Raw genomic sequence first — 13,175 nt, forward strand, 5'->3', positions numbered from 1 at the left:
GTCCACAGATTTACTATTCCACAAAACTGGGTCCACAAGAAAGAGTAAGGTAACTCAGGAAAGTATCTGCACGTTATGTTACAAATAAACAAACATTTTTTTAAAATCATATTCAGTATGTCTACCTCATTTTAGAACTTGCAATGATATAAATTAGTTCACTTTACAAATGCAAAAGAAAATTTTAATACAGATTTTCCTCAATGTCCTTTACTCACCAATGTGATGTTTCTCAAGTGTTTAAGAGCTGGTCTACTCAGGAAAGATTTTTCTTGAAATTTTTCTTACGATAGGTGTATTTGGGATTCAAGTTTTTGTTGACTGCATTTTTATTTTGCTGTAGTTGAGCAAATGCTTGAACTGAAAATTCACATTCACCTAGCTTCAATTATAAGGCATGTACCAGTTCCTTTTTAAAATGACAGCATCTCTCCTGGACTGAGATTTCTTTATCTTCCTCACAGCCTGAACAAGTCCACCTTAGTTTAGCCACGGGGCTCAGTGTTGCACACACTATTTACCTGGCAGGCTGCGCACTCATATCCAAACCAAACCTACTGCAAGCTAAAATGCGCATCAAGGTTTTAAATTTTTTTTTCTTTACGCCAGAGTGTTAACATCAGACTGGATTTGGTTTTTGTTACTGCTGTTAATGAAGAACACAGTGCACTTCCAGTTCCAAGTAGTTTCTAAAGACTGCTAAGGATCTGGCATACAATGGTATTTCAGCTATAGTAGCAAGCTGGTAAATTTAAACTGTGGAGGCCAAACAGGTGCTGATTTAATTATTGAGGTACTCCACAGACATTGCCAGAAAACACTGTAATTTTTTTCTTTCCTCATCCCTGCAGCCTGGAAATACTCAGTAATCCCAAATCAAACGCTGATTTGGAGAAATGGACAGCAGTACCAATTTGGAACTACAAGGTAAAAATCATTCTTGCAGCACCCTTTGAAGTCAGTCTAGAAGCATCATGGGACAGCTCTGTAACAGCCATTACCTCACACATTAGTGCAGATTTTTACACCAGGATAACTTGTTTTCATCCATGTTGGCTTGTAGGTGAAAAACAGCTGCCAGGATGATCACAATGGGGTGCACTTATTTATAGTGGCCTTTGGGCACATATCAAAGCTGATGAACCTAAAATTCCTGACAGCTTCACATACCAGGGGTTATCAAGAGACCCACACTGTTGCTGTTAGTCCTTCCAACCAGCTCCAGGTCACTAGCATGTTTTTGCAAAAAAAGTTTTGGAGAGCAAGAGGCTTCCCTCACCTGTTGTATGGACTGAAAGGGTTTTCTAAAAATTCTGATACCAAACCTTTTCTGTGCAGCAAGAATGCATATCAAGTTGCATATTTTAGGAACTTTGGGAACATTTACAGGGAGAAGCCTGGAAAAGGCCTGGTGCCAGAACCTTTAGGGGAAAAAGTTCATTGTTTTATGAATTAAAACACAAAGCTTTTGCTAACTTACACACCACAGGATCTAAATGGCATTGTAGTATAAAATGTAATATCGTAAGACTGTATTCTTTGCTTCCTTGGCTTTTCAGAAGTTTTCTAGACATTCAAGTATCTTTGGCTGAAGCAGAATGATCAGTGAACATTTGGAAGACAGAAAGGAAAGCAGAGGTGTTTAATCACAAGCTGGAGCCTGCTCAAAGGCAAGGACTGGCAAGCTTCCAAGAATGGTGCACCAAACATTCCCCTTTTCTTCCTCCAACTTAGAAGATGAAGCATATTGGGAAATGTTGTTTTTCAAAGAGCCAAGATGTTGCCAACTTGCTTATTTCTTTTTCATGTATCTGAGATTGAGGGAACTGGGTTGACAGAAATTCTGTGCTCATATTTTACAAGCCAAGATGGAGAAGAAACTTCATGACAGTGCAACAAACGAAACAAATACAATGTATGATATACAGTTTGCTTACTTCAATTTTATTACAAATGGCTCTTAGTAGGGAGACCTACACTTCTCTTCTTTCCAGTTAACTGCAGATTGTAACTCAAATGGCTGTTTTGGCACAACAGGATAGTGCAAATGGAAAGAAGCAAAATGGGACACGAAACCTAATGTGGAGGCCGGACACATTTTTATAAGGGGTTCAGAAATGTGAAATGGGACCATATGTGCTCCCTCATCTTGAGGTGGAAAACCTGGAGGAACTGCCTATGGCTCACAGTTGGAAGAATGAAAGGCTTGCTTTAGGATGTTACACATGAGCAAAGTGAAACAGTTCTCCAGCATGTTTAGCAGCTTTTGCATCATGTCCAATGGTCTTTTCCTTTACGTTCCTTTCTCTTTCAAACTTTTCCATTTGATCTCTTGACAGTGCATCAGCATGTCACACATGCCTTTGCTCTCCAACTTGTCTTGCAACACAAACTTCCTTCTTTTGGGCACTTTGCCTCCTGCTGGGATCCCTTCACAAGGCTAGAGATGAAGAGGGATGATTGCCTTCTCTTTCCTCAGGTTTACCAAACGATTAGTAACATCCCCTCCTCTGTGAGCTGTGCCATCAAAGATGCTAGGAGAACAGAGAAATCAAAGGAACAATTATTAATCTAGGGAGAGTTATTAAAGTGCTAGTTCCTCATATTTTCCATCCCATTCTTCAACTCTCAAATTTCAATCTTGTATTCTCCTCCTGGACAAGATAAGCTCATATGTCAGCCTTTTTTTTATTCCAGTTGAGCTGTTTTCCCATATTGTAGCAGTCATCTTGAACAAAACCACAGGTGAGTATACATTTTTATAGAAAAGGCAAGCTTTTTAAATTCAGCTAGATTAACATTTCCTCAATTATGTTTTTAAAAAGCAGAGAAGTATTATTAAAGAAAGGCAAGAAAGATAACTGGAAAGATGTATGGACAGTGCTATATGCGCATTCAGTAACATCTGAGCTACTTCTGGAAAGGAAATACTACATACACAGATGCTTGGGGAAAACTGTATGACTAACATGCATATTACATATGAACACCAGCTGATAATCATAAACCATTTTCAAAATGAACATGGCTTTGCAGGCATGATGTATGCCCTTTTTTTGTTTGTGTAACAAAATGTACAGCAAAACAGAAAGGAGAAAACTAGAAACCTTTTACAGCTTCTGCAATTACAAACACTTCTAGATGCAACATGGGAAAAGCTCCTAAACAGCAACTAGCAAGTATATTTAAAGATTAACATTTTTATATATATATGGCATTAACCAGCTTCGGTCTCAAGTTTTTTCTTTCTGTTTTCACTTCACGAAACTAAGACTGCCTGAAGTAGTGCATGTATCAAGACAATCCATATTGTTGTAACCTCACAAGCTGGTAATGTGAGGCTAAGGCAATTGAAAAGCAGGACAATTCAGAATATCAGGATTAGGGCTATATAGTGCCTTTGACATCCACTAGCTTTTAACACAATTGGTATGAACAAGTTTCTTCATGAATTAATAGTTTTAGCCCAGCTACAATTTTGGCTGTACCCTGACAAAGACTTGACAAGCAGCCTTGTCCACACTCTGGTGTACTAATATCCGCAGGATCTAAAGGCAACATTCATTACCTTGAAGAAGTACTTTTGAATTCACTTGAATCTGCACAAAATAGAACAAATAAGAACATAATCTCTGTACTTACCAAGTGAGGTATCCTCTGCAGGACTGTCAATCTGTTTTCCTGGGAGACATTGTATTTGATCTTCCATAAAACAGTCTTGGCTGTCCAGAGAATTTATCTTCTGGTTGAGAGTCCAGAAGTGCCTGCGTAGCTTCCAGTGTGTTTCTGCTTTAGTTTAGGAACAATGTTCACGATTCCAGGAGAGCATTTCTGCCGCATTCAGCTCAACTCCACACAGCACACGTGTCCTGGGAATGGTTTTCTGAAGGCTTCTGTATTTGGTGTTCTTAATAAATATGCATCAGATTTCTTGAGTGTGATATACATGCCTGAGTTACTCTTCCCTGGAGATTTGTTCAACTACCTAATGGTGGATGGTGTCATTGATCTCTTTGCTACTGGGAACATAATCTAAATATGGTCTCTTATCTCTTCGTGGAGAAAGGGTCCAGAATCTTTGTTGGAAATACAGGGGTATGGTCAGTTTTAGAGGTCTGCTTTTACAAAACCTGGAGCTGCAGCAAACAATTGCTATTGGTATGCCCCAACACGAAGAGGAAGAAGACAGCTGGTCTGGAGGATACTAGAGCAGTGTATGTGGAAAAGCTACTAAAGCAGTGTTATGAACCTGAAACTGGCACCTGTTCACATCAGCCTGATAGCAATGTGGTTTATTTTGAAACTGAGGTATGACACTTCAAGGCATATAAATTGTAGTTTGATAACAAACTAAGAGAATCTGTGAGAATATAATTTTGGTTTATATTAATTTTAAGTATAAAATCTTTCCAGTTTAGACCAGGTCTAAGGTATCATGTAGAAGAAATCAGTTTAACAGGTAATGCCCCAATTCTACAGACAGTTACACACACATTTAACTTAGGCTCCTTACTAATTTACAGAATTCATGTGAATGAAAACATTCACTTTTTTAGGTTAAGCATAGGTGGATATACCTGCATGAGAAGCCAGATTACAAAAACGCAGAGTTGCAAAGCAGTATTTGAGTGTTTCTTAGCACAGTACTGAAATGTTATGTTATTAAACAGCACGAATAAGGTCATACCCAACAGAATCTGAGGGGGGCACTGAGGGGTATGATCCAGATGCTGGGGTGGTCTCTCCTAAGGAGGCCTCCTCCGGTGGTATGGGGTGGTGTTCAAAGAACTTGGAGACAAACAGCAAACTGTGAGGCAAGAACAAAACAAGAACAACCTAACTTGTGCAAAACCCAGAAGTTTCACAATATAATACTCAAAGATTTCAAAAAAGACCCCAAACCCCAAAACCTCATTGATTAAATTCTAAATTTTACAGTAAAGATTACACTAACACACTAAATCTGCAAGATTTGTTAGAAGTATTATTTACTTCACAAAGGATCAAAAGATCATGCCTGAAATATAAACTTTGTGGAAATTAATTTTTAAATTTTTTAGCTGGAATTGCAAACATCTGGTTCTTCAAGAAGGCACAACTTTTATCTGTGAGTACATAAACTTATATCCTGAGAACAAACTCCAGAGATGCCAGCAGAAACAGTTACAAATACCAAAATAAACTGAAATTAAATTCATTCTTGGGGAGAAAAATAGCATTTTAAATTATTCCTTACACAAAAGTCTATTTAAAAGACTTAATAGCCTCTGCTGAAACTAATCAAATAGAACAGAGCCAGTTTACACCAGATCCTAAACCTACATCAAAGACTTACACAAATAGATCAGTAACTCAATCCAAGAACACTGGACTGTTTGGGACATTCTCTTTCATGTTTCTTACCTAGGCATTAATCTTGCTAGCAGATTTATTTTCAATTATTGTAAAAGCAACTGCAATTTCACTATAATCAACCAGTGTCTCTTAACACTTTCTAAGGTTGTAGAGAATAAACCCACAGCTAAATTTTAAACAGGGGCCTAGCGATCACATAATAAAGAACCAGTTTTGATTAATAATAACAACTGTGAACAATAAGAAGTCTGTCTGATACAGTCAAGTACTCAGCAACCCTATTCATGCTTCAAAAAAAACCACTTCATAGACCAGCAAAGAAATATGAACTGGTTGTCTGAGCTGGCACAGAAAGAGTATGAATTAAGCAGTCTCACAAGAACAGTTGAACTCCTGTTTTTTTTTTTTTCAGGCACCTCCTCTGACTTCCTGAATTACAGATTTAACACAAGAAATCACTGACAGCTGTACACTTATTAAAAGGTTCAACTTGAAAATCAATTGTGATTACTTACTCAAGTTGGTCATAATTAACACACATCAGTGGCACTTCTGTACTACAGCGCTGGTGAAATTTGTAGCCACAGGTCTGGCACCGGAATCCCTGGAAAAGCAGCTTTCGACAGAAGTCGCAGAACGCTAACGTGAAGAACGTTTTTCGTACCTACATTGTCAAAAACAGTCACAATTACCTAGAGTCCTTCTGTAAGCCCAAGATAGGCTATTTGCTCTTACCTCCCTCAGGTGTAATTACAAGCCTCTTTTGTCATGCTGGAGCTACAGTTTTATGTATCAAACAGATTTACACAAAAGGTTGTCTCCTTTTTAAACAGTTCTCATGCATTAAAACTTTTTCCAACTGTTTCTTGGAATTAATGCTTATTTCACTAGCAGTAAGAATAAGAGCAAAAAACCTGAAGCAAAACTTCACTATTATCATGTTAGACATAAACATTCAGAATTTATTTGGATACAACCTATAAAAACAAAAGCTGCTGAAATATTGTTTCATATTCTGATTTTTCCAGAAGCCAAAGAACATTTCTATCCAATACTCACAGGACTGGAAATAGGGCTTCAGTGTACAGTTACACATAGAGTTGTAATTTTGACTACTGAAACTCAGAAACATTTAGAATCACAGAAAAGTGATCATGCATCATCCCCAAATTATAGGGGGGAAATGATTTAGTTAATTTTCAAATTTAGCAATACCTACCCTAAAAACACATTCTTAGTTCTATTATTACATGTAATAATCAGAATTTCAGAGGGATATACAAAATGTTAAGCCTACTAGAGTTCACTTGACTAGCCATAGCCCAAACAGCTTGTTTGAGCTAAACAGGTTGACTCAGCTTGCAGATAGAATTTTGCTGTTTTAAACTGAAATAGAAGGTCTTTCTTCCTGATGTGACAAACATTATTTCCAGGATTTTGTATGTAGCTGGAAACATTTAGACAGATTCTGTTTAGCAGCTTCCATTTACTTGGTGCCTTATCAGGTCAAAACATATTTGTGCACTGCATCATTGATGATGTCAGCACCGCTCTGGGAATAGTTAGTTCATTAGTTAATTGCTGCTGCAGAGCCAGCAGGGAGGCCCAGAATACATTTTATAGATACAGCAATACAAAAATAGTAGATTATTATTACAGCTCTGCAATGCAGTGCTGATTTAAACCCCCTACATTTATAGATTTTAGAGGGTGTATTCCAACCAAATGTGAAAGTTTTAAGGGTGATCAAGTACTCTAACATCACTTATTTCAAATACAATTCTATCTAATTCACTTAAGCTACTGTGATTAAAAACTTCTTTTGCAACTCCCACCACATCCCACAGATGCAAAATATTCCAAGTTGGTAATTTGAATTTGAAAGTACGAAGCTGATGTAACCCCACTCAACATCTCCCAAAACCCAGTACATACGAAATTGTGTGTCGTAAGTGGCACATTCTCCAAAACTTCCACATGCAACTCCTCTCCCGTGAGCCAGGAAATGTCTGTGTCCCAGCCAATGGGCTTCTTCTCTCTAAAGTGCAAATAAGCCTCTCATTAGCATCAGCACACAGGCCCTTGCATGTCTCTTGCCAAAGCTGGGAGACCAGCTAAAAAGTTGCACTGTGGGGGGTTGCTACACAGTCTACCTGCAGGAAACTTCAGAAGCAAGACTTTAGGCTCAGTACATAGCAAACAAAACACATCTTCCCTGGACAAACTGCATGAAGGACATGTACTTTTTCAACCAGCTCCAGTAGTGGCCAATTCCTTGTTTCCAACGTGGCAGATGCCATTTTGATCAGATAGAGTGTTTGTGAAGGTACCTGTTGTGTAAGAGTTCCACAGAGATGGCTAATTGTGTACATGAAGATAATACACAAATTTTTAGGGCTGAAGACTCTTTCTCTTTTCCTCCCAAGGGAACTCTGTCTTTAGTTAAGAATGCATTATGGACAAATGAAACAAAACCAAGATGTTAACACAACCTATCTAATACTTGTTTCGTTAGCCTGAGTTTGATTAATGAGTGTTTTGCCATAATCTCATATTATTTTTCCTTTCTCTGAGCCTTTTCCTAGGAGTTAGACATTCTTTTCAACACGTCTGCGATGTGCAAACTGTTTAGTGCAAAGTATCACATAATTCTGAACTTTGTAAACAGCTTCTGGATACAACTCGCCATCTTGGGTAGCTCCAATAAGAGAGTCTAAGAGCAAAAAAGCACCCTACACAAACCATACCCATCTTGTATTCTGTAAACAGCACAGCATTCTGGAATAAGTCCTCTCATCATCAGCGCTTTTTTTAGGCTGTCTCGGACTGTCACTCCACATCTTGCTGGAACCTAGAAGCCAAATACAAAAGAAATGAGTTAAAACAATTTCCAATTTATCCCCCCAAACTGATGCAAACATTTTGACCCTCAAGTGCTAAAACCCACTCTTCAGGATGCTTTACAGAATTGTAGGCCAGAGTTTTTCAAAACCTTTTTTGTACTGAGGAAATTTTTATTGCTGAATAGTATATGAGGAAAGGAGCTCAGCTAGAAGAGAGAACAAGCTCTACACTTCTTTTAACATTTAGAACGAAATCTTCACTCAGTTCCAAAAGTGACTTTCAAACTTCACTCAATTGGAAGAAACTGGAGACACGGCTCACAGATAGCTAGTAACCACATACAGCTTTAATGTTACAGGCTGGCCTGAACATAAGTGGGGAAACATGCCAAGTGAAATTAAGTGAAGGAACTAACTTGGACTGCACTCAAAAAACCATTACGATAAAATGTAAGTATTTTATTTTCTATTTCTAAAACAGAAGATAAGCATGCAAACAAGTGAAACAAAACAGTCATCTGAGTCAGGCAGACCATCACCACTCACTTTAACCTATATTTGTAACTCTACAGATACATCTTATATGAAAAACATATTACTCTCTTCTGTTTCCTTGCTTGAAAAGTTCAGATAACTAACAGGATGGGAAGAATGGAGGAGCACATTAAAACTAGCCAAATCAAGAACTGCACACTACATAAAGTAAAGGTATTTTCCTCACCTCTACTCTAACTGTAGGTATATCTTACACAAGTAAGTAGATCATCTCTAGGTATACCTGTCATTTAACTGCGTATAGTGACAAGCCATAAAAAAAGAGTAATACATGATCTGGTGATTAAGTGTAGTTAAGGTATTGAATATTATCTACTATTTTTAGAACTCAATAGTGAAAATATTTAAGGCTTCAGGCACTGTACACACTGGGATATCTCCTATAATCACGGACAGTACCTCAAAACACAGATCAGAAGATTAAACCCACCAACTTAACAAACCTGACAAGTCTGTCTGAACACCTGAAACTCAATTCTAGCTTGCAAGTGGCTTAAGCCAGAGCACTCAGTAGCCAAAAGCAGTCTTTTAATCAGCTTCAGCTGGCTTTGGATCAGAGCCTAGTTTTTGTTCCTTGCGTTTAAATTTCCATGGGTATTTAGGGGCTCTATGTCCTACTTAAGCATGACAGTGCAAGGTAGCAGTCTGTTTCAAGTAGCTTTGTGAACACCACTTCAGGTTACACTATCTATTGCATTTCTAGAACTCAAACATATGCTCTTTCAGAAGATACAAATTAAAGGAATATTTTGCTTCACTATCTTCCTCTCATTAATGTGAAAGTGCCTCTTTACAGGATATTTGTGCATTTCATTGGTCAACACAAACATTTAAAAAAAAGGGAATTTTTCTTAATTCCTTGAAAGAACATTCTATAGCGTACTACTTTACAATCTTGATATTCAGCCTTAGGTGACTTTGGTTTACACATTGCATTCTTTTTTAATGTATCTTTTTATTAATCTAAGTAACTTTTTCCCATCCCACAAGTTAACACCATGGTATTCAATCACCTGTAGCTCATTCTTCCAGCATAAAACATCCTTAATTGTTAATAATACCATCATTGGTATTAAGAGGGAGCCTGGGAGCACCTATTATTGTCAACATGCTCAACAACATTCCACTGTAAACCAGCCCTCTGTTGCTTATGTCTTTTTCAAATTAATTGTTCACACTGAAACCAACTGTTCATAGGGTTGTTCTGTGACGGGTACCCCCTGCTCCCAAGCCCTGGAAACGTGGTTAGCATAACCAGCACCACGTTACCAGGCATGCAGTCATTCCCTGTGACTGAGTGGGTCGTACATTTTTTCTCTTTCCCCTCATTACCAGATACTGAAGGTCCTGCCAACCCAGCTGACCAACAGAAGAGATTTCTTCTTCCCCTCCCCACTGGCCTCAAGGTCCGTGGGCACCCAGCTGACTATTCCCTCCCTTGCCAACCCTCAAGGTCCCAAGGGCACATGGCCACCAGGAGGTGGTGCTGGCCTGGTCACAGAACACGGATGGGTAACAGCACCCAGAGCACTGTGTATAAACTGAGCAGTTACCAGTCCAAATGGGGGTCTTGGACCAGAGCTGCTGCTGGACACTGAGACCGGGGACCCACCAGTGCCTGGGAAGTCCTCTCCATTCTCCAAGGATGGAAGGTGTGACTTGTATTCTTTCATACAAATATCGAGTCTAGATTATGACTGTTGTATTGATACAGTAAAACATGTATTAAAGATTTGTCTTAATCTGCAAAAGTGATTAGAAATTATAACTGAAGTTCTATTATAAATTCTGTATTATGCTACTTATAAATTGCACAATATTGATTCTGCTTGTAGAACTCATGTGCCATTCTAATAATAAATTCTGTGCTATACTAATCATAATATTGTTAAGAAAATAACTCTTTAATTGTCCCTATGATTTAGTGCCATCGTCATTCTGCCAAAGATCCCTGAAAGAACCCGTCTGTCCCCTCAGTGTCCTTCTCCCTGCCTCCAATATACATATTTACAACAAGAGAGTAAATATTTTTAAGAATCTAAAATCTCTGAGGATTTCAGAGGTGTGCTCCAGCCTCCCACACACATTAGATCCAGTCACGAGCCATTTCAATGCAGGAAGCAAGTGTTCTTTGGCTCAAGGCTATTTTTCCACAAAGTATAGCTCCTGCTGGATTGAGGTTGAGTCCCCACAGATAGTTCAGGTCTATCTTTCCAGCAACCTCAGTCACTTCACCACTGATATCCACAGTGGCAGAAGAAACTGAAATACTTCAAAGGTGGGAGACAGATGATGGGGACAGAAAGGAGAATGAAGAGAGTCAGGAAAGAGGTTGGGCATGAAGGAGAAATGGGAGGAGAGGGTCAGGACAAACTTTAAGAACTTACTGGGGAAAGCATGTGTATACTGGGAGAGGGAATTGCTATCAGCAGGTTGGTGGGAATTAGACAAGCAAGACAGAGGGAGGACAGACTGAAGAGCTGAGGCTGAGGGCAGGAAAAAAAAAGATGTGATGAACCACCTTGAAGGGAGAACTGTTTCCCAACACTTGGGGAAGTACTGGGAGTACATCCTGAACAGGAAGTTTTCAAGCTATGATTAGGAGAAAAGGTGGCTTGCTTTGGACAAGGAACATTGGGGGAAGGAAGTGCCTAAGAGCAGCAATAGAGCCCAGCACAGAGCAGGAAGAGGTTCTAGCTTAGGCAGAAAACTCCAAAGCAGTAAGGATTAAAAGCAACCAGGTTAGTAAAATCTTGACTTATGTGAGGGAGTGGAACAGGACAAGGAGGAAAAGCCAAGCAGTAGGAAGATGACTAACATTAGAGATAAGCAGTCTTGTGGTCACTGGAAAACATTTTCTTCCTGCAGCACTGATCCTCCATAAATGATGACAACATCCTCCAGTAACTCATGAAGCAAAGAAATGCATCAGGAACCTAAAAGTTCCAATGGCATTAATTAATTACACTGGTGTAATTTTTTTTTCCTTTTAATGTTGCTAAAAACAAGACTTGTGAAGTTATAGGGCTTCTTTTAAGAGATCAATAAAGTTGGAAGTGCAAACTCTCAAAATTTGGGAAGTGTCAGAATGAAGGTTACCTACAGCAACACAAGTGCATTAAATATCCTGATCACTTATCATTTGCTACTCCTCAGTATTAGTATCCCAAGTCCCCTTCATTAAAATCCAAGTCCTATTTATGCAACTTGCAATTAGAAACATGGGTAGAACATTTGTTCTCTTCACTGCCATTTGCATCGAGATCCAGCTAAAACGCAAAGAACTGTTTTTATTGCTTTCAAAAACCATCATGATCCTGAATCAGCATCGCATTTAGAACATTCTCTTACAGAACTCCTGAGCAGAGAAACATAAGGCCAAATTAAAAGAACTTAGTGCTAGAATAAGTCCCTGTAGTATTGATTAATCATTTTCCCAGACTGGTACAGCATGGTCTATCACCATCTGTGCATGCAGCCCTTCAGCCCCCTCCTTCAGTCCCTACTAGTGCCTGCTGTAAATCAGAAATCTCACCCTCCAAAGCATTCCCTCTGAAACCTCTTTTTGCCCCCACCTTCTTTTCACCCCCAAATTATGGCAATAAAAAGAAAAAGCTGGTTCCAAGAAAGTGATTTGGAGACCACCTCGGTCTTTAGAAAAACAAAAACCAAACCCAGCTCTTTTTTCCCGGCTAATAGACTCCTGCTGATTCCGAAGCAGGAGTTTCGGAACAGCTTCTTCCTCACCCCCAGGCAGAGGGAGGGTGTGTGGCCCCACAGCCTGGGAGGGGAGCGGGGAGCAGGAGCCCCACATGGCGCAGCCCCCGTGTGCCTGCCAGGAGCCGGCAGCTCCAGCACAGCAGGAAGGCACCAAGGCGGGTTATCAATTCCATCAAGAGTTTTGCCAGGATTCCCACAGAGCCTTTTAACTGAATCACATCAGCATTTTTCGACAAAATCAGTTCCCCAGGAGAAAATTTCTCATCGACTCCAAAATACACAGCACTCTTATGCCTGCAATCTACTACACTGGACAAAGTTGGCATTTTATTGAAACATATAACGTTTACTATTATTTAAAATCTATTTTGTTTGCATCCATCCATTATCTCTTGATCCCTCTGTTTTAAAACTAAGAGAATTGAAGTATGTTTCACAACGGTTACCACCTAGAAACTCATGTCGCTGAGCAGGGGATATACTTCCAAATTGTGACTGTTAAGGGCTTTCTTTTCAGGTTACTTATATACCTAAGATTTGTAGACCAGAAAAGGTTTAGCTTTTTATAGCAATTAGAAAGTTGATTCAGCAAGCAACTTTCAAAAGTGAAGAATATGAAAGTGTGGGCTATACAACACTAAGAAACAGTACGGAAGCTGCCAACACACACTGCAAGGTGTATTCAGTGTGTAGCTTAATAAA

At 39.1% G+C, this 13,175-nt stretch overlaps 1 protein-coding gene across 2 annotated transcripts in view; it reads right to left on the reverse strand.

Moving 5' to 3' along the window:
- The window catches only part of BRAF (B-Raf proto-oncogene, serine/threonine kinase), a 75,923-nt gene that overhangs the window by 25,622 nt on the left and 37,126 nt on the right, over positions 1-13,175 (reverse strand). For both annotated transcript variants that reach the window (XM_048301252.1, XM_048301253.1), the window contains exons 4-7: positions 8,103-8,206; positions 7,291-7,393; positions 5,871-6,019; positions 4,688-4,807 (exon numbers count right to left, since the gene is read on the reverse strand). In XM_048301252.1, coding sequence (XP_048157209.1) covers positions 4,688-4,807; positions 5,871-6,019; positions 7,291-7,393; positions 8,103-8,206 — 476 coding nt within the window. The remainder of the gene's footprint in view (positions 1-4,687; positions 4,808-5,870; positions 6,020-7,290; positions 7,394-8,102; positions 8,207-13,175) is intronic.

Source organism: Corvus hawaiiensis, chromosome 4, assembly GCF_020740725.1.
Source record: "Corvus hawaiiensis isolate bCorHaw1 chromosome 4, bCorHaw1.pri.cur, whole genome shotgun sequence".
Classification (NCBI taxonomy): domain Eukaryota; kingdom Metazoa; phylum Chordata; class Aves; order Passeriformes; family Corvidae; genus Corvus; species Corvus hawaiiensis.